This window comes from Nomascus leucogenys, chromosome 6 (genome assembly GCF_006542625.1).
Source record: "Nomascus leucogenys isolate Asia chromosome 6, Asia_NLE_v1, whole genome shotgun sequence".
Classification (NCBI taxonomy): Eukaryota; Metazoa; Chordata; class Mammalia; order Primates; family Hylobatidae; genus Nomascus; species Nomascus leucogenys.
Window position 1 is genome coordinate 799,003 of NC_044386.1, and position 27,016 is coordinate 826,018.

General features: G+C 60.5%; 1 protein-coding gene across 1 annotated transcript; it reads left to right on the plus strand.

The window, feature by feature from the left end:
• NKD2 (NKD inhibitor of WNT signaling pathway 2) lies at positions 1-25,617 on the plus strand. The gene is made up of 10 exons (XM_030813772.1): positions 1-280; positions 373-408; positions 666-745; positions 18,706-18,766; positions 19,928-20,055; positions 20,792-20,887; positions 21,313-21,460; positions 22,305-22,389; positions 23,243-23,370; positions 24,728-25,617. The coding sequence occupies exons 1-10, from the start codon at positions 256-258 to the stop codon at positions 25,306-25,308; spliced, it is 1,368 nt and encodes a 455-aa protein (XP_030669632.1). The 5' UTR covers positions 1-255; the 3' UTR covers positions 25,309-25,617.
• Positions 25,618-27,016: the final 1,399 nt, after the last annotated feature.

Genomic DNA, 27,016 nt, shown 5'->3' on the forward strand with positions numbered 1-27,016 from the left:
AGAGGGAGCCGGGCCGCCGTCGCTGCCGTTGCTGTCTGTGCGCCCTCCGCCCGGTGGCCCCCACCTCCGCCCTGCGGCCACACCTGGCGCCCCCTGGCTTCCCCGGCCCCCGCGCGGCGTGGAGCCATCTTCCCTCACCTCCTACCGGAACCCTAGCTTGCTCCCGGCCCATGCGGCCCCCGCGGGCTCCCGGCCCCGGCTCCAGAACTGAGCCCTGCACCTGAGCGCGGGGCCCGGCGGGGCGCGGCGGCGGCGATGGGGAAACTGCAGTCGAAGCACGGTGAGCCGCGGGCCGGGAGGGCGGGAGGGCGGGCGGGCGTAGGGCCGCCTCTCACTGTCGTTTTCCTCTCCCCGCGCCCCGCCGTTCCGCAGCCGCTGCCGCCCGCAAGCGGAGAGAGAGTCCGGAAGGTGAGCGGACGGGCGGGGCGGGGGACGGCGACCCCGGCCGGGACCCTCAGAGCCAGGAGCCCGCGCGCGTCCTGTTCTGGAGTCAGCGGTGGGGGGACGGGGCCTCGGGTCTCCAGGAGCGCGCGGGACCCCCACGCCTGCCCTGCGCGGTCTCCAGGCGATAGGGACACAGCGAAGGCGCAGCGCTCGCGGGGCTCACGGCGCGTCTCTTTCCCTCCTCGGTGCGGGTTTCCCGCGCGTCCGCCCCCGGGCCACAGGGGACAGCTTCGTGGCGTCCGCGTACGCGAGCGGCCGCAAAGGCGCGGAGGAAGCGGAGCGGCGCGCGCGGGACAAGCAGGTAGGCGGCGGGGCGACGGCTGGGGTCGCGCTGCGCACCCGCCCGGGGGCAGGGAGCGGTGTCAGAGCTGTTCCTGGTGCCCGCCCGCGGACAGGCGAGACGTGGGCCGCCATGGCCGCACGAGTGACCGGGGGGCCAGGAGAGCCAGTCCCTCCCCAGCCTCCAGGACGTCCGGGGCTCCCGTGGGGCGAGGCCTTGCTGGTGTCCCATGCTGGGTGGCGGTTGGGGGAATCGGAATTTCCTTGTCCTAGGCCGGGGCGGGGCGGTGTGGGGGCTCCATGTTTCGGGCTGGAGGAGCTGGGCGAGTGGGAGGGGCTGGACCTAGACGTCCCGGGCTTGGGGTCCTGGGGAGCGGGAGTGCAGTACCCTGGCTGGAGGAGCTGGAGGAGGGGTGGGAGCTACAGGCCTGGGGCATCACTGGCCATAGCCTCAGTGCTCAGTCAGCAAACATGGCCAGAGTCAGAGGCCGCGGTGCCTCCCATCTCTGGGAGGGGTGACCACAGGCTTGCTAGAGGCTCAGGAGACAGAGGGACGTCTGCACAGTTGTGGCAAGGCTGCACAGACTGCAAGGCTGGCTCAGGACCCAGGTGGCCCTGAGGGTGGGTGAGGAAGGTGCTGTGTCCAGGAGCAGAGAACTGTCCAGGTCTGGGGTAAATTAGACCTGTATGTTTGCTGAGCGTGAGAAAGCTAACATTTGATGGTCATCAGTGTCAGTGTGAACTGGATCGGTGTAGACAGCCCCACCAGGTGGCCAGGCCCACACTTGCCACCTGCTTCCTCCCCTACTGTCCCCAGAGGTCCCCAGACACAGAACATGCTGGGTCACCCAGTCAGTTTCCTTTTTGGAAAGACATTCTTTTGGCAGTTGATTAAAAAAGCTCTGGGTGTGTTCGGAGACATTTTCTGCAGCTCTGTCTTGAGAAGGGGCTTAGGTCTGCTTGGAAATTAACACGCAATAGAGTTAGGATTGGTGCTTCCTGAGAGTGACCATCCAATGCCTGTGATGGTGGGAAGCACGCTGTAAGGTACAGTAACTTGGGTGGTCCTGTGAGCCTCCATCTGGGATAGGGAGACCAGGGTGAGGTCATCCAGGGAGCTGTCCCTGCCCCAATCTGGCTCTCTCTGCCAGTTACATTTGCATAGGGGCTTGCTGGTGAGTGGATGGTGCTACTTAGCAGCCGGGTTCTCCTGGTATGATTAGTCAGTGATGTGAGCACCTGGGGAGGGCGGGCATTCACCTCTCTCGTGGTCAGGGCTTTGGCCGGCCCCTGTCCATTGGCCCGCCGGCCTGGGGTCTTCTCCCTGGGAGGCGCGGCACCTTAAAATCCCTGAGCCAGTGCCCTCGCCGTGAAGTGCAGCTCCCAGGGCCATGGGGCGAGGCTGGTGCGCTCTGTAAAATGCAGGTGCTCCCCATGTGGCTACGATGTCAGCATGAGGGCTGCTCGTGGGCGTTTAGACGTGCCACTCTACACTGGGACATTTTCTTTAGAGACTAGCTTGGGGGTTGGGGCTTGCTTGGATTGTTACCTTCTAATTTTGCCGTCATTTCATGAAAGAAAACTCCTTTCTGAGTTAAAATGAACAAACTCAAAATCAAAGGCTGTCCTGTGAATTAAACACATTTCAGCTTTCAGACAAAAGTGCTGCCTTTCTGTATTTTCCGCCTCTGGCCATGACTCCTCCCACCTGGCATGGAGACCCCAGGGCCCAGGTGCGCCCTCACCTGGCCAGGTGCCCTCCCTGCCACATTGCCATTCCTCTCACCTGGCAGCCGTGACCCCCGCAACAGATCCTACCCAGGTCCAGGAGAGCCGCGGCCACCACAGCAAAGTGTCCGGCCAAAAATTAGGTGTTGAGTCCAGCATCCCTCTGGCTCTCACCTTCTTCTTTGTGTTGTCCAGAGCCTCGCCCATCGTCCTTGTCCTCCCAGGTGGTATCCACTGAGGAGGGCCAGTCCTGGGTCACCCAGGGCACCCCTCGTGATGCCTGGCTGGGGCCAGCGAGAGGACTCACTCCTTCCCTTCTCCAAAGTCCACCTCCTGGTTCTGTGCGAGGCATTCTGGGTGCCACAGAACGCTGGCAGAGAACCCTGTGGAGATTGGGTGCACTAAGAGCCAAGACCTCCAACCTGCCCTCTCTCCCCAGCCCCCAGAATAACACAAATGAGATTGGCCATTATTAATTCCCTGTGAGCAATGCTGGCTCCTGCCTCTGTAAGTGTCTGGAAACACCAAGAGCAGCACTTTCCCAGACAGGTGTGTGTCTGCACCCCCGACGTGGCTCTCCCTGGCGACTCTGCGGAGCGCCACACTTTGCTTTTGGTGGGACCTGCATGGCTTCATCACCGACTGTCCCTGAAGGGCCAGGGCCATAGGATTGCTGGTGACGGTGCCATGAAGGTCTAGAGAGTCAATTGTGAGGGATCCGGAGTCCCTGGAGATGTGCGTGGGTGAGGAGTGGTGCCATGGTGGCAGCGCACTTGTGTGGCTGTTTTTAAAAGTGGTAGTGACTGCGGGGAGGATGGCTTCAGTCCTGGGAACAGGCTGCCCCTGCGCACTCACCCTCACCATCTGGTCTGCAGGACTAGCTTTAATTTCCACAGCACTCCCTGAGGCTGGCGGAAAACGGTTCTGAAGACAAGAGTCACTGTTAACTGGAATGTTGTTGTGAATGGAACACAGACTTCCATGAAGTAGTGCTGAGGAAGGTGTGCTGGGGCTAACTCCAGAGGCAGCATTGTAGCAAACACTCGTGACAGACCAGCCAGGCCCTGGCCTGCACGGGGGGGGCTCTTGCCCACATCTGCAGGAGGCAGCAGGCACGGCTCTGATTGGCCCGTCTAGGGCAGGTCCCAGCTTACAGGATGCACTCGGCGGTCCCACCCCCATGCCACGGCGCTTCTGAGTGTGCCAACATGGTACATGTTTCCTGGAAGGGAGCCAGGAGGACCACAGTCGCAAGACCTGCTGGCTTTGTCCAGGGCTGAGCTCCAGGCCAGGGCCCAGGCCTTCACCTGCACTGGCCTCTGGCTTCCAGCAGCAAACTCCATCTGCCCTTAGCATGGCCTTGCTCACAGGAACTGGGGGCTCAGCCCCACTACATGGCTTGATGCCTTCCGACTGGAGCCAGCCACAGCACCCTAGAGGCTCATATGCCTGCAGCTGGCCTTCCCCCGGAGGCAGGGATGGGGCCGCCCCTTCCCTGCCCCTCCTGGCCACCCAGGAGCCAGCGCTCACCTGTCCTCTGTGGGGCCAGAGAGCTGGATGTGGCAGTGGGATGCTCAGTTCTCCGTCAGTGGGAGCAGTTTCTTGTAGAAGATGCTGGGAAATTCTTCATGGCTTCAAGCACAGTCTGGACACTACCACATCAACACAGAGATGCAGGGTGGGGGCAAGATACACATTTGCAGGAGAGACTCGGGCCAGTGCACGTGTGCCCAGAGACAAGGCAGCATGGACCATACTCTGCTTGGTGCTCGGCCACGTGCCACACAGAAGGAGAGGTTGTGGGTGCCCAGTCCAGCCAGCTCTGCATTTGGGGGGTGCAAGCCACTCCAAGATGTCCAGGAATACAGCAGCCTCCAAAGGGAGCATGGGCGCCTGGGGGTGCCTCCAGCACAGACTCTGAGGACCAACCTTCTGTCTTACGTGACTCGTGTTCCGGGACCCTGTGTCCTCATGGAGCTGAGGCCCACGTGGGGCCTTGGGTCAGAGCCGGCGGCAGCTGCAGTGCATTGTGGCTACCCTTTGCTTTCTTTTTGGTGCCCTCTGTGTGCCTGGCCCTTGGGTACAGGCAGCCGTGTTCCTACCCTGGGATGTGGCCCGGCCATGCGGCGAGGCCAGCACAGACATGCACAGAGGCTCAGGCACAGAGGGAGCCGAAGGGAGTTGCCGGGCCACCTGGCCATCCCTCCTTGTCGTGGGAGGCGTCGAGGTCACCTCTGGGCATGGCACCTGATGTCCAGCACCTGAGAGCCATGGGACGGGCTGGACACCATGTATGTAGTTTCTGCACCAGCCTGGGCCCTGGGGCCACTGAGGGCCGTGTGTGCACCCCAGCTCTCCACCAAGCTGCAGGCATCCCCTGTCCTGCAGCAGGGGCTCTAGGGTGCTGACTGGGAGAGGCTGCTGCTGGTGCCTGGCCATGAGGCTGGGCCAGTGGATCTGTGTTGCTCATGGTGGAGGCCGGAGGCTGGCCAGTGGCATGGTCCTGCCCGCCCGGGTCACTGCACCTGGACAGTGCAGGTGTGCGTTCTCCATGTCGGCACCTGCGTCTGTGAAGTGCGCTGTGAAGTGCATCCTGAGAAGCCCTGCACATGGACCAGGCAGGTGTCTGGATGGAGGCCCTGGAGCACAGAGCATCCCTGCCACAGGGCCTTGGGCTGGAGCTGGGGGTTTCACAGGCCATCTGGGGCAGCTGTCACCCCTGGACTTCCAAAACAGCTTCCTGAAGCTAAAACTGCCCATTTTGCTGCTGAATGAGCTGAAGTTTTAGATTTCTGTAGGTGAAAGAAGACAGGCGGCTGCGCCCTGCCCTCCTCAGTGGGCTGAACCACCACGGGAAGCCTGGTGCTGCTCCGTCCTTCCTTCCTACTTGTGGCTGAGTAATTTGAATTCCTTTGAGGTTTTCATCTTGTTTTGGCTGAAGAGCTTACATCTTTCCTTTTCTTAAAGAACCCAGGCTGGTTTGCAATCCTCGGAAACCAATCATCAGCCCTGCAGCTTCGGGTCGCCCAGACCTGCTTTAGGGGGTTGGGGGTCCATCAGACGCACATGCGACTCCTGGGAGCCGCAGGAACTGTGGCTGGTGCCAGCCGAGGCAGTTGTGCCAGAAAGGGGCAGGGCCGTCTCGAGTACCCATCCACGAGTGCCCTTCGGGGCACTGGGCCCCTGCTGTGCACGCCTCCCGTGTGAGCAGCAAGGTGATGGTGAGATTGGAAGTGCAGTTTCATCTGCCTTGTAGGAGTGGCTGGCTCTCCTTTGCCCCTGGGTGGCCACCGCTTGTTCAGAGCTGGCTGGAGCAGGCAGTAAGTCCGTGGCCGCCCCAGGTCCAGGCCCCGACTGGGGGAAACACGCACCTTGCCACTGTCCTGTCTAGGCTAGGGTTGGGGGTTCGGCTGTTTCTATTTCTTAGGGGGCCAGGAGTCTGGGCCAAGGGCTCCTGTCCTCCACCCCCGCTTTGCGGCCAATGGATATCCACCTGGTCGGTCCCGACAGAGGCTGTGAACGAAGTCCTGCTCAAAGACCATAGTTGGGAGCCACCATATGGCCGTTTTACGTGTGGCCCCTCGCCAGCACCAGGTTTCTGTCATCCCATCATTAGCAGTGGCGGCTTGCAGGGTGGCTCGACAGCCTCTGGACCCGGCTCCGGACCCGGTGCTGCCACTCACAGCCTGGCCACATCCCTCGTGCCTGGGCCGCCTGCTTCCCCTTGTGGTCCTGCGAGGAAAGACGAAAGGGACAGCTCCACGCTCCATAAGGCCAGGCAGCGAGGGCCACCTGGAGAGCAGCCAGGTGTGGCCGGGCCCCTTCCTGGCCTTTTGCCCCAAGTGCTGGGGTGCTGCAAGCCAGAGGGGTGCGTGAGGCTGTGAGCTTGTGCCAGGATGCTGTGGGCCTGACCCGTGCTGCACAGTCATCTGAGCTGTCAGCAAGCTCTCACTGGTTGGCAGTGCCCACAGCCTCCCTAGTGTGGCCAGGCGTGGTGGGAGCAGAGGCCAGTGGGTGGGAGTGGGGTCCACCGTCCTTCCTGTAGAGAGGAAGCCTCTGGCCTCCCGGCTGCTGTTCTTGAGTTGGCAAAGCCACACTTTACGGACTTTATGGAAGCAGTAGTTCTTGAGGCCAGACACACCTGAATTTGGAGTTGCCCAGCCTACCCCAGAATTTGTGGACAGCTACCTGCCAAGACACTGGGTCCCTGGAGCTCTGGAGGCTGAGCCCTGTATCCTTCCTGCAGGGCTCTCAGACAGATGCCTGCATCAGAAACTCCCTGGGTTATGACGAAAGGCCTATGACACCCCTAGGGAGTTGGGGAAGCCTCAAAAGCATCAGGAAGCAGGAGGAAGCAGGAGCCCCTGCTGGGGTGAGGTCAGCATTTAGGGGCGGTCCTGCCCGTTCATGCTGCTGCCGGCATTTCAGGGTGGGCTGCTCCCAGCAGGACTGCAGATCGGCCTGTCCATGTGCGGAACCCAAGGGGGCCTGTGCTGCGTCCTGGGGCACTCATGCTGGAGGGTTCCTGTGGCTCCATCCTCTCACAGGTCTTACCAGCCGTGGCCCCTCTCCTGTTGGACTTGCCTTCCTGAACATGGGGAGGAGTCCCGAGCCCAGGACCCCTAATCAGTTCCAAGGGCTCCAGAGCTTTCAGTCCCTGCCACCTTCTGAGCCGTCGTCTGTCACAGATCATGACCGTCAGCTGTCCCTGGAGGTACGGAAGGAGCCTTTCCCACAGGGCTGCTGGGTTAACGCCAGAACCATGGGGGGCAGAAGGCGAAGGTGTGTGAGAGGGGTCTGCCCAGGTAGCAGGATCCCCCCACACACCGGACACTCCCCATCATGGGGCGGAGCTCATGGTGCTGGCCTGGAGGGACACACGGTGCTGACCAGGGTCAGCACCGCTGCTCTGGCCGCCACCTCTGGGCTGTGAAGCCTGGACGTGCTGGGACAGGAGCCTTGCAGAGACCCCGATCCGCTCTCACGGCGAGCTGCACCCATGCAAGCTGATGGGAGCTTTAATCTGCTTTCATGTTGGCAAATACTTGGCAGGGCACCCTCTGGCAGCCTTTCACGCTGGCGTTAAACAAATTGGGTCTGTTTGATCCTGTGCTGCGCAGAGCTGGAATTCACTGGCGGTGATGGCCAGCCCTCGGCAGCTGGAGGGGGAGGGTTTGTTTTCCTTTTGTTCTGCAGAATTTTCCAAGGAAATCGTAAATAGTTTTAAGCACCAAAATCAGAGAAGCTAAAAAGTACCAAATACTGTAATACAAACATTCAAATTGGAGATTATTTTAATAGTAAGTGTCTTGGCGGATTTGGACTGAGAGCCTTGCCAGAGGCCGATGGAAACCTTGCTATCTCCGGTGAGGTTCCGTGGCACTCACGTTGGCAGCTGGCAGGACCCTCCAGGGCTCCCACCTGCCCTTAAGGCCGTGGTCCTGCGTGGACCTACTTCTAGGACGAGGCCTCTCACATCTGCTAAGGGGGACGTGACAAGAGCTACAGCTGTTTTTGGATAACAGAGCCTACCCCATCCTCGTTTCCACAAATAACAGAGCCAACCTCACTCTCATTCCCACAAAGGGTAACAGAGCCAACCCCATCCTCGTTCCCACAAAGGATAACAGAGCCGACCTCATCCTACTTCTCACCAGGACCTGCCTGGACATGGTGCAAAGCTGCCGCCCCTGGTGGCCTCCCTGCTGCCCCGGGACGTGGGTAGCCTGGCCCTCTGTGGCTGGCGTCTGGGCCTCAGCGTCACCCCACGTCCCTCTGCCCGCCATCACTGCCTGCTCTCTTGGCTGCCCAGGTGCACCCAGCTCAGCTGTCCCGAGGGCCCCGCCAGGCCAATGGCCAGGTCCGTGTGCCCTGCACCTTTCAGGGCAGCCACTCATGCCTGAGACCAGCCAACCCCAGACAGCTGGAGCAGGGGCTATTTCAGTGGCCCTGATTTTGCTCCTGAGGGCTGTGGTGTAACACGAAAGAATGTTGCTGTAGGCTTCCGGCCGTGGGATTCCGGGGCTGTCTTTGCCTTGTGCTGCTGGACAGAGCAGGACCTGCACCTCTGTTTGTCGCAGGCTTATCCTGGGTACCCCCTCAAAAGGAGGAAACAAAAACAGAAGGGCTGAGTCCCGGAGCCAGGACCCCAAATCAGAAGTCCCTCCCAGAGCCCGCACCCCCACCACCGGGCCGCCCTGCTGCCCCAGGGCCTGAGCTGCTCTCTGGATGCTGGGAGAACCGGACAGTGGTTGCTGGAAGGAAGGCCTGGAAGGCCCTGGGTGCTGCGGTGCTGGTGAGGCCGGGCATGGGTGCAGGGCCTGTGGTGCTGGGGTGTGAGAGAGGCTGGGCTGGAGTGTGGGAGAGGCCAGGCAGGGGTGCAGGGCCTGTGGTGCTGGGGTGTGAGAGAGGCCGGGCTGGGGTGCAGGGCCTGTGGTGCTGGGGTGTGAGAGAGGCTGGGCAGGGGTGGGGGCTGCCACTTGACGTGGGCGTCAGGACAGTGTGTGGTGAGGAGGCATGGAGGAAGCGTGGCCCCCCAGAGGCTTCCAGGCTGGGCAGCCAGTGCAAACGCCCTGAGGCAGGAGTAGGCCTGGAGGACGGGATGGTAGCAGGCGGGGGCTGCGGGAGACACAGCGGAGGAAGAAGAATGGCGGCCCCCACCCATCTCCCTCTGCCTAGAAGGAGCCACAGGCACAGCCTACAGGCGTGCACTGGTCTCTGTGCTGTGGGAGGCCAGACCTGGTGTCTGTGAGGAGCACCACAGCTGCAGACCTGCCGGACGACCCTCGGGTGACACTTCGGGGTGGAGGACCCCCACCCACCCTGCGAGCCACGTTCCTCGGGCTCAAGCCCCGTCCTTCCCATCTGTGGAGCAGGTGAAGCCACTAGCAGGGGCTTCTGGCCTTTCCTCTCCTCCCATTGATTTGTTGAAAGTGATTTAGGTTTTCTGTAAAACAAAGCGGACGTGGGCCTGGGGAAGGCGCTTGCAGGTATTTCATGAGCTTTTCCAGGCCTGAGACACGTTTTAGGTGGCAGCGGGCTCGTGTGTTGGGAGAGACTGGTCACAGGGCGACTTGGGGGTTTGCGCTCAGATGGTGACGCCCGGCCCCCTGGTCCTCAGGGTGACAGGGAGAGGTGGCAAGAACTGGCAGCTGCCCACAGGCTGAGCCGAGCCCAGCAGAAAGGCGCAAGGCCGGAGCACAGAGGTGGCCTGGATGCTTCTGGTCGGTGGTCAGGACCCTGCCAGGCCTTGCTTGGAGGCATCTTGTGTGTGAGGGGAGCCCCGTCCATGCCAACCACCCGCCCCAGAGGCCCATTCTTGGGGTCTGTTTGCCTGTCGTGGGGAGAGTGTGGCGCAAGCTGGGCCCACGGGGAGGAACATCCTTGGCCTCCGAAAGGGCGGAGAGCACCATCCCTGCTTTGGGGCGTCTTGGGGAGCAGCAGGTGGGGCGTTACGCCTCTGTCCACAGCACAGTCTGGGAAACTCAGAGCCCTGTTGGTGAGTCCTGGGTCAAAGGGCATAGCGACCAGGCCAGAGCGTCGCCTTCCCACTGTCCCCGTGGCGGGGCTGTGATTGCCTCTAGCTCTAGTGATCGGGGCAATGGTCCTGGCTGCCTGCACCTCCCCTGCCAATTATATCCCCCATCGGCATCCCCTGTGCCAGCTCCTCCTCTTTCGCGTTTGGAGTGACCCCAAGACGTGCTGCAAGGGTGGCTTTGTGTGCGCCTCAGAGCTCATCCCGAGAACCCTGCAGCCTCCGGGCCTTGGGTCCGACGCCCTTCCTGAGACGAGATTGTGTGTCCCGTAACAAAGATGCGCGTGGTCTCCTCTGAACACTTCTTACCTCTCACGAGTGGGTTCTCACCGCTCTCCCCTGAGAGTGGGCTGTGGCTTGTGTGGACGGCAGCTGCCAGGCATAGCCCCTGCCCCTAGAGCCCTCTGCAGCCTCTGCCAATAGCAAAGCCGCTGGTGGGTGCCGGGCCTTCCTTTCATCTCGTGGAGCCCCTCACCAGCCACAGCAGGGCCCGCATGGAGGTTCTGAGATTGTCGTGTGCAGGGCATGCAACGGGGGCGCTTTAGAGAGACAAAAGGCCTTGATTACTTGTTTGAGTAGCTCAGTCCCCAGGGTCTGGAGCTGTAATCAAATATAAACCCCTCAACCAGCATCTTCCGCTGTTTCTCTCTGGTAAGGACGTCGACGTTGCATGTCCACATACGGTGTCTTCCAAATTAGAAAAAAATCCCTGAAACACAGCAGGGTTCTTTCCAGCTTTGGAATTAATCTTCCTTTGAAATAGGAAACATGAGGCTTTAATATGAATGAAAGAAAACAAAAACGTCCAGTGGGTTTTTCCTGGGGAAGAATTCAGATAGAAGGGAAGTGGATTCGGGTCTGCTTTCAATCCCGGTGGAATTCAGCCTCTTCTGAGTGGGGCGGTCGAGGGTGCAGCAGTTCGGAAGCTCAGGGCCTGAGTCATGGTTTTATTTTGTGTGTTCTGCGGCCTGGATGGTAAGCTGAGGGTGGCAGCTGAATTTAGAAGGTCAGTCACCCTTGGTTTTCCTTTTTCTGTGACATTGGGGATCGTTAGCTCTGAAGACAAAGACAGTAGCAGGCATGACTGGGAGAAGAAAATCAGACCTGCAGATGAGTTGTGAAATGGTTGTCTAACATTTAGTGTCAGCACTTCAGGATGCTGAGAGTTGAAGGCAGGGAATAAAGTTTCGGCAGAGTTTATGATCACGCCTCTATTATGTGGGCAGAGGCACACATGTATATGTAGGTGTATATATGATATGTTCACATATGTGAGTACACACATGTATACATACATATATACAGGTTACACACACATGTATGTAGGTCTGTATTTAATACTTGAGCTGAAAACATTTCATTTCAAGGTACCCGCTCTCCACCCCCGGCCCCTGGTCGCCCTGCTCAGCCTCAGCCACACCTGGCTGACGATGGAGACTCTGGGAGGGCTGTGGGTTCCCATTCCTGAGCCAAGGTGTGGGCCCAGTGGCGCTCACGGCTTCCCCCTCCCGTCGGCGTCGGTTAGTGCGGGTAAAGTGCTCCCTGAGTCCCTCTCTCCAAGCGTGGGGAGAGGGAAGCTCAGCTGCCTGGTTGTAAAGCCGGGTCTCGCTGACCACGTGTTGCTTGTCATTTTTTTTTTTCTGCATGTGTTTTATGTTGGGGTTAATTTCATGGGCAGGGCAGCTCTGGGCCTGTCCCTGTAACTCATCTCTTCACTTCCACTTGTAAGGATGCCCCGTGGGTTGGGCTGGGTGCCCCTTGACCCCTTGGTGTGGTCAGTCGTCCCCTTAGGCTGAGCATCCACCCTCGTGGCAGGGGTGGGCCCTGCAGAGACCCTCCCTGGGCTTAGGGTGTTTACTGGGTGAGGGGGCAGATGCCAACACAAAAGCCCTGTAGGGAGGGAGTGAGGGGCATGGGTAGTGTGGTACCTTCACATGTTTTCCCATTTAAACAATCCAGATGATGAAAAGCTGCTGTGAGGCAGGATGAAGAGGGAGGCAGAAACATTTCTATTTTCTGGTCTTACAGGAAGTTAAGTCGCAGCAGAACTCTGGCTTATGAGGACATCTGAATATTTTAGGAGACCTTTTGACCCCAAAGTTACTGCTTTTCTAGATATAAATTTCACATGTGGTTGTTAAAAGATCTCTCAAATCAGTCCTAACCCAGAAGAACCGATGGGCAAAATCTGCAAATGCCTCTCAGACATGGAGGCTCCATCTGAATGTATCTAGGGCTTACGTGGGAAGCCCGGCTCCCCTGCCCGGTCCCCCCGCCCCTCCCCACCACCCGGCCCCCCACCTCCCAGCCCCTCCGCTCCTCCCGCCGACCCGGCCCCCCGCCCCTCCCCCCACCCACCCACCCCAGCCCCCCTCAGCCCCTCCCCACAGGGACTCAGTCTCATAGTCCTTAAATCTTTCACTTTAGAACCAGAAGTTCAGAATAGCAAGCACAGCCTGGAAGGAACTGGCACGCCATGTTGCTGTAGCCTCCCTGGGCCCCAGCTGCACATGTGTCGGAATTATTAAGCCCATAAAACTACATTGTCACATCTGAAACTGTTTAGCCATTGAAACCAAGACTTTGACTTCAAAGCCGGCTGCGGGGTTTCCAGACAGGCGCGCTGGCAGATCACCTTGAAGTCAAATTCCATCCCACGGCGGCCGGCAGAAGTGGGCCCCCAGCACCTCCTTGTAAGAAAACACTCTTCCGCAGACGCTGGTGGCAGCTTCCCCCCTCCCACGGTGACATTTTGGAGAGGCATCTTTGCATCTGAGCTCCCAGCAGGGAGGAGGCGGATGGGGTGGTGGTCTTTGCATTTAAAGAGCCTTGGAAACCACTGCCCCCCACCAGGCCCCAGGCCCTCTGCCTGCTGCTCCGGGCCCCTCCCCCAGGGCCGCCTGCAGCCTGCTGTGATCAACCCCCGGCCTCCTTCCGTTTCCTGCTGGCCTCATCTTCCACCTGGTCTCATAAGGTGCCCTCCCACCCTCCCCCTACCGCCAGCCGAAACGGGGTACTTGCTGTCCTTCAGCCCCAGAGCCTGCACCCTTGACCTTGCTGGCCCCTGTCCACCAGTTGCCAGTGGTGCTATCCCTGTCCCTGCTCTTCCCACCTGCTGTGGGTGTCGCAGCCCTTTGTCCCTGCTCTTCCCACCCGCTGTGAGGTGTCCCAGCCCTCTGTCCCTGCTCTTCCCATCTGCTGTGGGTGTCCCAGCCTGTTGTCCCTGCCCTTTCCACCCACTATGGGTGTCCCAGCCCTTTGTCCCTGCTCTTCCCATCTGCTGTGGGTGTCCCAGCCTGTTGTCCCTGCCCTTTGTCCCTGCTCTTCCCATCTGCTGTGGGTGTCCCAGCCTGTTGTCCCTGCTCTTCCCACCTGCTGTGGGTGTCCCAGCCCTTTGGGTTCCTTGGGATCCAAACATCACCCTCAGCCTTTTCCTGAGAGGCCTAGCTCCAGCCCGTGTGCCCAAAGCTCCCCTCCCTGAGCCGCCTGCCGGGCACTCACTTCATCCCACCACGTCCAGCGTCCTCACAGCCCCTGAGGCAGGAGGTCACTGCTGGCCTGGACGTGGCCTTGGTCCTGCCCAGCCGCACTCCAGGTGCCTCCTGAGTGCCCTGAGGCGGCAGTGGCTGCAGCCCAAGCCTGGCAGGCCCCCACTTCGCTCCTCACCACCTGGCATCCTGCTTGAGCCCCACAAACCAGCCCTCGATGCCACGACAGCCCCGTAATTCTGGCAGCCTTGGGCCTGGCAGCCCAGTTTGTAGAATTAGCCCTGCAGAACAGGGTGGCCACAGGGGTGGCGGCAATGAGCGCAGGACATGGGCCAGGCTGTCGCCCCGGCCCTTTTCAGCTGGAGGCCCCCTGGGCGCAGCGCCAGAACCACTTCTTGACGTGCCAAGGACAGGGAGGTGCACTGAGGCCATTTCCCCAGTGGCAGAAACTTCGAGCCAGGGGCTCCACCCGACAGGGCTGTCCCCACCACAGTGCAAGGTGGCCGAGGCGCTGGGGAGCCGGGGTGCCTGCCGGGAGGTGCCTATAGATCCAGGGGCGCCAGGTGCTGCTAGTAGCGATGGAAGCTGTAGGAGTGGCCCGTCCTGCGTTGGGCGGTGCAGGAGCTGCGCCTTCTGGATAACGCCCAGACTTGGGGCTCCACACCCACTCCAGAGGGACCCGGGAGCCCCAAGGTCTGGAAAATGCTGTCCGACACGCCCACCCAGTTCTCTGAAGCCTTCCTCTCTGTCTGTCTCCTCCCTCCCCACTCCCTCTCCTCTGCCTCGGCTCCCATCACCTCCACCCTCCCAACTCGTGGGGAGACGTTGGGCTCCAGGGGCTGCTCCCAGCCTGGCCTCCTGGACACGCCATGGCCTTTGCCTGTTTTTGTCGGGGTTGGTATTTCCAGAACCCTAGACCAGGGCTTAGGTCGTGACCCAGAGGGCCGTGACTTCACTGTGGACCACCTGTGTGCTTCCCACTGGGCGTTCCACCAGGGCTGTGGCCAACAGCTGCCCTCACGAGGCCCAGGAGGGGACAGCGCCTCCTTGCATTTGCAAGACCTGGGAAAGGTGCCTGGCCGTGCCCACCTGTCCACTCGGAAGAGGACATCACCCACTCCAGGTGGCTCCCAGAGGCGCCTGCACCGGCACTTCCAGGTTGAAGGCCACCAGGATGATACCTGTGGTGCAGCTGCCTGGAGGCCCTGCAGGGGTTCTGACAGACGGGGTGGCTCTGGGGGGCAGTGGTGCTCCAGCGGCTGGGTGCTGCCGAGCGCTGGCACACGGGGAACACGCTCCTTTTGACTTTTCCAAGGAAGCTGGGAGTTGAGGTTTTGTGAGAGTCTCTTCGTGCCTGGCCACCTGTGGAGGCTGTGGTTTGCATCTTACCGTCTGGGCTGGGACCAGGACAGGGGCTGGGTGCTGGGAGGATGAAGCACTCAGCCTGGTGCCTGTGGCGGGGAGCAGATGTCCTCACTGTCATGGCGGGGACGTGGACGGTGGTCTCGGGGTGGTTGGCTCACAGACCAGGGTGGCCTTCCCGAGCATCCCATAGGGCCATGGGACCTGAAGCAAAGGCCGCCTGTTGTCGACGCCGTGTGACAGATGCCTGCCGCTCATGCAGGTGCGAGGCTGTGGGCTCTGGTCCCGGAGGCCTCCGTGGGCTGGGGTCAGACCCTTCTCCCAAGTCTGAGGTGATGCCGAGTGCGGGAGTGGGGTTGAGCGCTCAGGCATGTGTGGCTGCTGTCCTTATGGGATGAGGCCCCACGGGGCAGGCCCACGGTCGGGTTCCCTGTCCTCCGAGGGGCCATCGCAGGAGGATGCCGTGGGCGGGAGGGGACAACAGGCATGGGGAGGTCTGCAGGCCAGCCGTGGGGTCCCTGCTGACATGGAGGGTTCTCAGGGATGCAGGGCAGTGGGACAGGCTAGAGGAGGTGCCCAGGCACCCCAAACCGGAAGTGCAGCGGAGACAGGAAGAGGGGGCAGAACAGGTTGGGGGGTCACAGGAGGGTCTCGCTGGGGACAGGGCCAGAGGGAGTGAGGGTGGGGTGGGTCCTCGGGAGGGCGAGGCCAGGTGGGGGCCGCATCTCAGGGAGGGGTGCCCGCCCTGGGAAGCTGAGGCTTTGGTGGGTGCCGGGACACGTTGGGCCAGGCCTGCTGGGATCCCGTGTGTGGACTTGGCCTCTCAGGAAGTCTCCCCAGTGGGGAGGGGCCGCACATCTGGCCAGCGGCCCGGGGGCAGGTTTTATAAGTTGGAATTAAAGCTCTTGGCCTTCTAGTTAACCGAGGCAGCGTAGATTAAAGGGCAGTTTTATGCAACCAGGACGGATTTGATGAAATCACCAGCCACAGAGACCGGAGTGGCTTTGACTGCAGATGCTTGTTTTTTCCCCGTTTGATCCTCCCTGCATCTCAGAGGTAGCTGTTGACTTGGGTCTTAGAAAAAAACACTGTGCATTCGAGCGCTGAGAATTCTAGGGCTGAGAATTCTAGGGCTGAGAATTCTAGGGCTGAGGTATAAGTGGATATTTTAATGGGATTTTCCTCTGTGTTAGGAACTCAGTCATGAGCTGGTTGGTGTAGTATTGGCTAAGTGGTGTAGTTTTGGTTGGTTATTACAGTTTTGGTTGGTTATTGTAGCTTGGCTGGTTGGTGTAGCGCAGGGAGCGTTTCCAGACATCAAACCACGGGTCTGTGCGGATTCTGTCTTAAACAGCTGTGCCCCTCCTCCTGCCACCCCGTGCATTTAGACTCCTGTCTGTAACCGGTGAAATCCCCCCCAAGTGCGCTCAGAATTTTTAGAAACATGGCACGGGCCGCGTTTGCATTTTCACTGTATTAACTTCATACGTGGAGTGCGTGATGCGCTGTTTCTCATTTGACATTTTCAGCAAATCATGGGAAACACTTAAAAATCCCTTAAAAAATACTCCACCCTGTCCAACCCGCCACCTGGCTGCCCGTCCTCAGGAGCCACTGCACCTCCAGCTCCTCTGGGTTCTGGCAGTTTCCAGGAAGTCACTGCTGCTGCCCCTCATCTGGGCAGCGATGTGGCCTCCATGAGTGACTTCAGTTAAGGCTCTTTAGCAAGGAATGCTGTGCGCGTCGGCCCTCAGGCCCCAGGGCACCTTACTGCTGTCTGTAAGGAGGCTCTGGGCACCCAGCACCATGCAGGAGGCCTGAGCTCTGCCTGCTGGTCTGATGGAAGGTGAACTGGGTGCCTGAGGGGGGATTGTGGTGGGGGAGGCACTGAGAACCCTGGGGGCTTCACCAGGCAGGTCCCCTGCACCCTCCCCACATCCCAGAAGAGAAGGTCTGGGCTGGAGCTCCCAAGGGTGGACAGGGATGCCTCGGGGCGCCCACCTCAGCATTTAGGGTCACTTTCCCCTCCTTACCAGCCCTCCGCAGTGACAGTGCCTGCATCCCTCAGCCTGGGCGTTGGTGGCCTTGGCTGCCCTTATGACACCATTTCTGTCGGCAGCCGCTTCCAAGCATCTGGACGAGTCCACCTGAGGGGCTGTGGAGCTCCTGGCACCCGGTCCTTCCCACAAGGATGCTGTGCCCATGGGGGCTGCACCTCTGGGGCTCTGGGCACTGCTCTGCACTCCACGGAAGCCTACGACTGCAGCCTCACCCATTATTCTGATTTTGAAAAAATAAGTAAATAACCACAGCCTGGGTTTTAGAGATGATTTGGTTTTATGCCAGCATCCACCTGGACAGAGCTTTTCCCTCGCAGCGGTGCCTCCCTGCTGTGCGGATGTACGAGGGCCCCTCAGGCTGCAGCAGCCAGTCCTGGAATGTGGGGACTGCAGCCCCCAGGAGGGAGGCCTACTTTTTAATAATCAGCTGTTTTGTTTCTTATTAAAATGAGGGCAAGCTCTCCTGCCTCCCGCTGGGAGCTGCCCACCCTGCCTTGGCACTTCCCTGGGCGGCCAGCAGGAGACCTCAGCTCCGGGGGGCCCTTGGCTCAGCCACAAGGAGGGCTGGGGGCCTGGGTCTGACTCAACAATATTCAGCCTCAGCAGTGTCACCTTAGTGCCCATGTGTGGATGGGGGTCTGGTCCCTCTCTCCCGGCTCAAGGTCCAGGGTGGCAGCTGGCCAGCCTGGAACCTTCCACCATACCCTGCTTGGACCCTGGCCAATGACCACGGTGGCAGGTGGCGCTTGGGGGGGTCCAGGTGCCCTCGAGGGTGACCCCGCTCAGCCTCCTGCCTGGGCCAGACTCCAGGAACCCTAGGGACCCCAGCTGGGCAGGCAGCCCCATAGGAGGTCAGAAGAGATGAAGGGCACATGACTCCCGGTCAGGAGGAAAGGATGAAGCCATGGGGACCGTGAGGGCAGTCCCAGCTGGGCAGCCCTGGGGCCTTGTGTCCACCCACGGAGACACCAACTCGGCACCAAAGTCATCTCCAGGGTCAGGCTCTGGCCGTCTGGGTGGACGGGACTCAGCTCCGTGCTGTGTCTCTTTGCGGGCTCTCCACGGCTTTCCAGGGACCTGGAATCAGAAGCAGAAACACAGCTGCCCGTCCCTCCAGCCAGCCTGCCCGAGAGCTGCCTGCTCTCAGGAAATGCTCCAGGGCAGTGAGTGCTGGGCTGAGGGGCTCTGCACCTGCACTACTGCACAAGTCCCCTGCCCTGGCCATAGTCCGTCTCCTTCTCCGTGTCCTCAAGGCTGTAGATTGTTCAGGAGAACCACGTGAGCTTCGGCTCAGCTGAAACACCACTGGGATGTGTTTGAAGTTTTTCCCCATTTTCCATAACTGGTCTCGGCTGGCAGCCCTAGAAGAGGCACACTGGGGTCCTGGGCAGCCATGCGGGCAGCGGCTGGAGTCCTTGTGTCAGGCTCCAGTGGGCAGTGCTGGGAGCAGGCCCCAGAGCAAAGGGGCAGGCGTGTCTCCTCTTGCATTTAGGGTAATCCAGCTTGGGGGCCCTGGCCAGGGGGATTCCCCGGGCAGGACTGACTGAAGGGGTCGTTCCAGGCAGCTGTGTCTTCCACCTGGAAATGCTTTGAGGAACTTGACAACACGGGAATGTCTGTGTGTTTTGCTTCCTAAAATCTGAGGCTGAGTGGGGCACAAAGGGTTGGTGTTTCTGGACCCAGAGATTGAGATGTCCCTGGAGGCCTGAGGCGAGTGTCAGGCTCCAGTCCAGCCGCCTAGAGCTCCTGCCCGTCTCCCCCGCCTGCCCACTGAGCTATGTGGCCGCTGACTACCCCGTTCTTCCTGCAGGAGCTGCCCAGTGGGGACCCCAAGGAGGAGCCTTTCCGGGAGGACCAGTGTCCCCTAGAGGGTGAGTGCAGCTCCCGCAGTCCTCCCTCCCCAAACTTGCAGACTTCATCCCGTACCAAGGCAACGCCAAAAACCACCCTTAAAACAGCCCCGTGTGCGGAGCGAGGGGCACTTCCCAGGCTTAGACACACTTTGTTCTTAAAAAGTGCTTGGCAGTACAACTCACAGGGTCCTCGCTGGACTGGCAGCTGGGATCTGGCAGCAGAGATGAAAAAGGCCCATCCCATGGCCAGAGCCCTAAGCATTACCTTAATGTGTTTGGATTCTCTGTGAGCCTGTGTTTGTGGATGGGGGTGGCTCTGTATAAAGGTGACCTGTGAATTTTCAAGTTAGTCCTGGCTCGGAGGATGCGTGAGATGCTGGCCCAGCCTAAGTCACTGCCACGCGTGTGCACCTCAGTGGCACCAGTCCTACCTGTGGCACGTGGCAGGTCAGCACTTGGCTTACCTGTGGGTCTGTGGGAGGGTGCTGGGAGGCCAGCAAGCAGGGCCACCTTCGGATGGCTGCTGAAGCCACGAGAGGCACCAAGACCCCCTCAGTGGGAAGGCAGGCCCAGGGCATCATCCCAGCTCAGGCTCGACAGGCACTTGTCTGCAGGTGCTGAGCCCGGACAGGCCCACGCTCCTATCCTGGGGATGCAGCTTGCAAGTGCCGGAGAATAATGGAATAATTGTGCCCCAGAAACCAGAGGGCTGTTCATCCATCCTTCCTAGAGGCTGGGGGGAGGGGGCTGCCTGTTGACACACTCAGTGCACAGGTGGCCTGCATGGCCTGCGGGCTCAGTGCTAGGATTCTGGAGTGGAGGGCCGTAGGGACTGTGTCTATGGGGAGGGGGCCGATGATGACACAGGGAGCGTCTCCTGGAGGCCCAGGCTGTCTTCCCCTATCTGTGCTCCTCGGAGTCTGCTGCACCCCCAGCTCCGAGGTGGTGGTTGCAGTCGGGGGCCACCGTGGGCTGGTGAGAGGAGGGCGCACCCGGCTGTGGCTGGCTGGGATGGGGCCTCCCTCCCCTCCGCAGGGGTCCCGAGATCGGGCTCTCGGCTCAGGCCCGTCTGGGCAGGATCATGGTGTGGTGAGGGGAGGGCAGCGAGGGCCCCCCAACGGCGGGCCACATCCTCCATGTCCCCTCTGCCAGCCCCTTCGCCACCTCTTGTCCCCCTAGTGGCACTCCCCCCTGAGAAAGCTGAGGGCCGCGAGCACCCGGGACAACAACTCAGCGCAGATGACGGAGAAAGGGCAGCAAACCGCGAGGGCCCTCGAGGACCGGGCGGGCAGCGCCTCAACATTGACGTGGGTCTCTCTCCGGCCTCACTTGCGGGAACACGTCCCTGGGGCCGGGGGCTCCGGGACAGGCATGTGTTGCCCTGAAATGGGCATCTGTGGACACTGCGTAGTTCACTCAGTCTTCCCCACAGTTTACCCCGTTTAAAGCATTGAAGCAGAGCTCGAATATGCAGCCAAAGTCATCAGGAGCCAGAGAGTGTGGGATGTTGCTGTGAATTTGGCCAAAACTGACTGGTTTGACATTAAATAACTTGAGCCACGTTCCCAGCCTTGGTGTCCTTAGCACTACAGGAGTAATGCCAAAGCTGACTTGACGGACAGCCCGACTCCCTGCCCGCTGGAGGCAGAGCACGGGGCTTCCGTTTCCCGGGAGGGCTCAGGGAGGAGTGGGGTCTCTGTGTCCAGTCATGATTTCTGGAATTGACAACACTTGACAGCCAGCGTGTCCTCTTCTCCTTCTGGGTGACGTGGAGTGCTTGCATGAGCTGAGATAGGTGTCACTGTGGGGGAACCGAATCACGGGGCACAAAGCTGGGTTTCCCCCAAGGAGGGCTGGAGCTGGGCAAGAAAGGAGCTGCTGGTTCCAGGGCTTGGGCTCCAGCCACGCTGCCTTCTAGGCTCCCCCTTTCCCAGCTGGCATGAGGAACCCCTGGGAAAGGCCCCAGAAGATCCTTCCCCCTGTGGAGTTGGGCATGTTGGCGTGGGTAGGAGGCGAGGTCCCGGCCCCCATGTCCCCCTGCAGGCACTCCAGTGCGATGTCTCGGTGGAGGAGGACGACCGCCAGGAGTGGACGTTCACACTCTATGACTTTGACAACTGCGGGAAGGTCACCAGGGAGGTAAGTGAGTTGTATTTGCGTCAGGTCCACAGGAAGGGCCGCGCAGGGCCCAGTGGTAGACAGATGGGGCAGACAGACTGTGCTGGTCTCGCGATACCTCAAGGGGCACGAGGGGACCTGCCTGCTGCAAGGTCCTCATGCCAGCTGAGCTTGCGTCTCCCCAGGGCCCGGTTCATGTGTGTTTCTGGGCCGAGCCTGCGCCGCCCATTTCTGTGGCTGTGCTTCCCACACTGCAAGGCTGCCCTCAGGTCCACCTGGGCAGACCCAGGCTGCTCAGAGAAGATGCCTATGTTGGTCCCTGAGGTCTGTTGGTGGCTGCAAGGATGGCGCAGGAAGGGGCAGGGGCTGGGTGTGTTTTCTGGCAGGGAGGGTGGGTGGCATCCCCTGGGGTCTGCTCTGTCAGTGAAACTGATGCTGGGCCCCAGGACATGTCCAGCCTCATGCACACCATCTATGAGGTCGTGGATGCCTCAGTCAACCACTCCTCGGGCAGCAGCAAGACCCTCCGTGTGAAGCTAACCGTCAGCCCCGAGCCCTCCAGCAAGAGGAAGGAGGGTCCTCCTGCTGGCCAGGGTGAGTGAGGCCTGGGCACACACAGAGGACCCTACCCAACATTGGCAGGGGCCTAAGCTGTATGCAGGGGACAGGGAGGGACAAGTGAGTGGATGGAGGAGTGAGTGGGTGAATGGATGGGTGAGTGAGTGAATGAGTAATTAGGTGAGTGAGAGAGTAAGTGGGTGAGTGAGTAAGCAGATTAATGAATGAGTGAACGAGTGAGTGAGTTAATGAGTGAACAAGTGAGTTAATGAATGAGTGAACAAGTGAGTTAATGAATGAGTGAATGAGTGATTGAGTTCATGAATGAGTGAACCAGTGAGTTAATGAGTGAACCAGTGAGTTAATGAATGAGTAAACGAGTGAGTTAATGAATGAGTGAACCAATGAGTGAGTTAATGAATGAGTGAATGAGTGATTGAGTTAATGAATGAACCAGTGAGTTAATGAATGAGTGAACGAGTGTGTTAATGAGTGAAGGAGTGAGTTAATGAATGAGTGAACCAGTGAGTTAATGAGTGAACCAGTGAGTTAATGAGTGAACCAGTGAGTTAATGAGTAAACCAGTGAGTGAGTTAATGAATGAGTGAATGAGTGATTGAGTTAATGAATGAACTAGTGAGTTAATGAATGAGTGAACGAGTGAGTTAATGAGTGAATGAGTGAGTTAATGAATGAGTGAACGAGTGAGTTAATGAATGAGTGAACCAGTGAGTGAACCAGTGAGTTAATGAGTAAACCAGTGAGTGAGTTAATGAATGAGTGAGTGAGTGAGTTAATGAATGAGTGAACGAATGAGTGAATGAGTGAGTGCTGAATGAAGGAGGGAGGGAGTGAGTGATGGCAGGATCCCCCCTTTCAGACCGGGAGCCCACCCGTTGCAGGATGGAGGGTGAACTGGCAGAGGAGCCAAGGGTGGCCGACAGGAGGTTGTCTGCACACGTCAGGTGAGGGCTGGGGCGCCAGGGTGGGGCTGTGCCTTAGGCGGGGGCACCCTGGCCACACCCCTGCTTCCTGCAGGCCACAGGCCACACACCATCCTCTAGGTCAGACCTGCTGGGGGCAAATGGTCCGGCAGCACTGTGGGGCAGGGGCCCTTCCAGCATCCGGCACCCTGGCTAAGCTGGGCCCCTGAGTCTGTCTGAGCAGAGGGCTTTGAGGGGCAGCAGCCACAGTGGCCTTGACACCCTCAGTCTGGACTTGCTGTGGCTCACTGTGGCTCCCTGTGCCTCCACTCAGCAGCTTTGGGGGCAACAGGGCTGGGGTTGGCTGGGGCAGTGGTTGGGGGTGGCTGGGGCAGTGGCTGAGGGTGGCTGGGGCAGTGGTTGGGGGTGGCTGGGGCAGTGGCTGAGGGTGGCTGGGGCAGTGGCTGAGGGTGGCTGGGGCAGTGGTTGGGGGTGGCTGGGGCAGTGGTTGGGGGTGGCTGGGGTAGTGGCTGGGGATGGCTCAGGCGTGGCTGGGGGTGGCTGGGTGGCTGGGGAGTGGCTGGTGCAGTGGCTACAGTGGTCCCAGAGTGGTGACCAGGGGCCATTACAGCATGAGCCGCTCCCTAGAGCACCTGTGGCTCTGGTGCCTGGGACGGAGATCACAGGGTTCTGGGGGTCGGCCATGACCTTGTTTCTCTGGAAGGCACTTGACTGTGTCTGTGCCCAGTCGTCCACTCTTCTTCCTGCTCTGCGAGGAGGTGGGTGCTGGTCAGGATGCACCCTGGACCCCTGCCGCCTGCTGTAGGCACCCCGTCATCAGGGGTGCACTGCCCAGTCTGTGCGGGGCTCAGGCCCTTCTCTGTGCTCCATGCAGGAGGCCCAGCGCTGACCCCCAGCCCTGCTCGGAGCGGGGGCCCTACTGCGTGGACGAGAACACGGAGCGCAGAAACCACTACCTGGACCTCGCCGGGATTGAGAACTACACGTCCAGATTCGGCCCTGGTAGGTCCTGGAGGCCACCCTGGGCGTGAGGCCCCGGCTGTGGGTGCCCATCGAAGGTCTTGATTCCCATAGCCCTGAGTGCAGGGGGCCCTGCCCAGCACCCAAGTCCTTCCACAGCTACCTGTTGGTCGTGGCTGCCTCCTGGCTACCTGTTGGTGCCGCCCGAAAGCAAGGCGAGCACCCTGTCCACGTGTGTGTATGTGGCGGGGGGGTGCCTGGTTCAAAGTGAGATGGAAGACGTTGGGTTTGCATTCAAGGAAACCCTGCCTTGGGGTAAGAAGTCAGTATTTTAGGGTGGAATCACTGGCTCACTCAGCAGAGGGAATCGTCCAGTAGTGTGGATGGCCGGCAGTGTGGACAGCAGGCAGTGTGGATGGCAGGCGGGCAGTGTGGATGGCAGGCGGGCAGTGTGGATGGCGAGGCAGTGTGGACAACAGGCAGTGTGGATGGCGGGCAGTGTGGATGGCGGGCAGTGTGGATGGCGGGCAGTGTGGATGGCAGGCAGTGTGGATGGCGGGCAGTGTGGATGGCGGGCAGTGTGGACAACAGGCAGTGTGGATGGCGGGCAGTGTGGATGGCGGGCAGTGTGGATGGCGGGCAGTGTGGATGGCGGGCAGTGTGGATGGCGGGCAGTGTGGATGGCGGGCAGTGTGGACAGCAGGCAGTGTGGATGGCAGGCAGCATGGACAGCTGGCAGCCTGCCCAGCACACGTTTATTTCCGACCAGCAGCACCCCCATGCGGCCTGCGTGGAGAGTCTTGGACCAAAGCCCAGGCCACTCCCCAAGGGCTGGGGCCAAGTCCCTCTCATAACCCCGGCTTCAGGAGTCCCCAGGGGCAGGAGGGGTGGAGCTGGATCGGGGTCATGGGGGCTCGGTGTACTGTGTGCTGACCCTGCCCTCCTTGGCCATGCTTTGCACAGGAGCTGCACCCTACAGGGCTCGCACTGCACGTTGTGAAGGTGGCAGTCGAGTCCTTCTTGAATCTATTTTGTAATGAGGGTTTAGGGGATGCGAATCCTGGGGGTGCTCTCCCTGACGTAACCTGGCTTTCTGCCATGGTGCCCCAGGCAGGGTCTCAGCTGTGCGAGAAGAGAAGCTCCGCTCCCAGGACACACAGTGGGGACAAGGCTAGAGGAGTCGGCCTTTGCGGGGAGCTGTGGAGCCAGGCAGGTCACCCCTGGTGACCGGGCCCCTTCCCTTCAGGGCTGGTGGCCGTCTGACTGCAGACTTGGCTAACAGGCTGGCCTCAGATGGGACCCCTGGTGCAGCTCTTCCAGTGGGCCCTGGGCCGTTTCTGAGGAGATGGGAACCTGAGCCTGCACTCCCAGGGCCTCACACTCTGACCTGTGTCCGCAGGGTCCCCTCCTGTGCAAGCCAAGCAGGAGCCGCAGGGCAGGGCCTCGCACCTCCAGGCCCGGTCCCGCTCCCAGGAGCCGGACACACATGCCGGGCACCACCGCAGGTCGCAGGTGCTGGTGGAACATGTCGTGCCAGCCTTGGAGCCTGCTGCCCGGGCCCTGGACCCGCAGCCCCGGCTGAAGGGGCCGGAGAAGCAGTTCCTCAAGTCCCCCAAGGGCTCCGGGAAGCCGCCTGGGGTGCCAGCCAGCAACAAGTCCGGGAAAGCCTTCAGCTACTACCTGCCGGCCGTCCTCCCGCCCCAGGCCCCTCAGGACGGTCACCACTTCGCACAGCCTCCCCTGCAGCCGCCACCGCCACCTTACGGCCACAAGCGGTACCGCCAAAAGGGCAGGGAGGGCCACTCGCCACTCAAGGCCCCACACGCCCAGCCTGCCACAGTGGAGCACGAGGTGGTGCGGGACCTGCCGCCCACACCAGCAGGAGAGGGCTACGCGGTGCCAGTGATCCAGCGGCACGAGCACCATCACCACCACGAGCACCACCACCACCACCACCACCACCACTTCCACCCGTCCTAGTGCCGCTGCCAAGCACACCTCGCTCCCAGCAGAGCACAGCCTGCGCCGTCAGGGCAGGGAGCAGAGCAGCTGCCGGCTGTGTGCCCGTGGAGAGCCCAGCACCCCCCACCTCCGACAGCAAACAGCAACTGACTGCAGGTGCCGGCATGATGGAGGCGGTGCACCTTGGACACGTGGACAAGGCCCAGGCGCCCTCTGCTCTCCTGCCCTCGATGCCATGTGGCAGTGAACACATCTGAAGCCACTGCGTTTCCCGGCTCTAAGGCTCGTCTGTGTAACCCATAAAACCTGCTTTGATTCCAAAATGAGGCCCTGGAGTGCGCAAGGAGTGCCCGGATGCTTGGGGTGGGTGTTCCTCCTGGGGCTTCGAGGGGTGACCGCTGTAGGCTGTCCCAGTGCGAGGCCGGGAGCGAATGGAAAAGCTGAGGCTTTGCCTGGCTTGTGCATCATGAAGTCAGAGGGGACAGGGCCGGGGGAAGCAGCTTATGCTTAGTAGGGAGCATCCGGGGCTCCCCGGAGGAGGCCAAGCAGCAGACACAGCAGAAGGCAGCAGCACTAGAAAGAGAAGTGCCAGACCACCGAGGAGGGGCCACAGGGCAGCATGCGGCGGTAGAGGTAGCCCCGGTCCCGGAGCCACAGCAGCTCAGGTGAATGCAGGACACAGTCAAGGCGGGGAGGGGCAGGGTGACAGATGCTGGAGAAAGGCAGAGGCTCATGCTTGGTGCGGCTCAGAGCATGGGGACCTGCACATTCACGGTCTTAGCACTGACGGGGCAGCTTCTGTGACATGTCAGCTTTGGAGAAAGGTGTGTCCTCCTGCAAGGGTCAGGAGACGGTTGCAGGCTAGAAGGACGTCCCAGTGATGTTTCTGAGTCTTGCAGCCTGCAGGGGTCCACATGGTTACCCCGAACAGGAACCGTGGGGGGTGCTTTCTGGGACCCAGGGGGCCCATGTCAATGTTTCTGAATCTTGCAGCCTGCGGGGGTCTACGTGTTTAACCTGAACAGGAACGTGCGGGTGATTTCCGGGATCTGGCGAGGCTGTACGGCAGTTTTGCGTTTACATTCCTTGTTCTGTTTTTAAGGATAAAGCGGTGCCGGGTGGGGTCTGTGGGAAGGGTTTGAGCCATGGGGGCTGATCTCTGGCGAATGTCTTGGATGTGTGTCCCCTCCAAGTCTCATGCTGAGACGTGATCCGCAGTGCTGGATGGGGTCTGTGGGAGGGGTTTGAGCCATGGGGGCTGATCCCTGGCAAATGGCTTGGATGTGTGTCCCCTCCAAGTCTCATGCTGAGACGTGATCCCCGGTGCTGGGTGGGGTCTGTGGGAGGGGTTTGAGCCATGAGGGCTGATCCCTGGCGAATGGCTTAGATGTGTGTCCCCTCCAAGTCTCATGCTGAGACGTGATCCATGGTGCTGGGTGGGGTCTGTGAGAGGGGTTTGAGCCATGGGGGCAGATCCCTGGTGAATGGCTTGGAGGTGTGTCTCCTCCAAGTCTCATGCTGAGACGTGATTCGGGTTGCTGGGTGGGGTCTGTGGGAGGGGTTTGAGCCATGGGGGCTGATCCCTGGCGAATGGCTTGGATGTATGTCCCCTCCAAGTCTCATGCTGAGACGTGATCCCCGGTGCTGGGTGGGGTCTGTGGGAGGGGTTTGAGCCATGGGGGCTGATCCCTGGTGAATGGCTTAGATGTGTGTCCCCTCCAAGTCT

Bases quoted from the DNA above. Each gene is read 5' to 3' on its own strand.
- NKD2 (XM_030813772.1), top strand. From the start codon at position 256: ATGGGGAAACTGCAGTCGAAGCACG. The intron at 281-372 runs GTGAGCCGCGGG...GCCGTTCCGCAG, and splicing joins GAAACTGCAGTCGAAGCACG to CCGCTGCCGCCCGCAAGCGG. The intron at 20,056-20,791 runs GTGGGTCTCTCT...GTCCCCCTGCAG, and splicing joins GGCAGCGCCTCAACATTGAC to GCACTCCAGTGCGATGTCTC.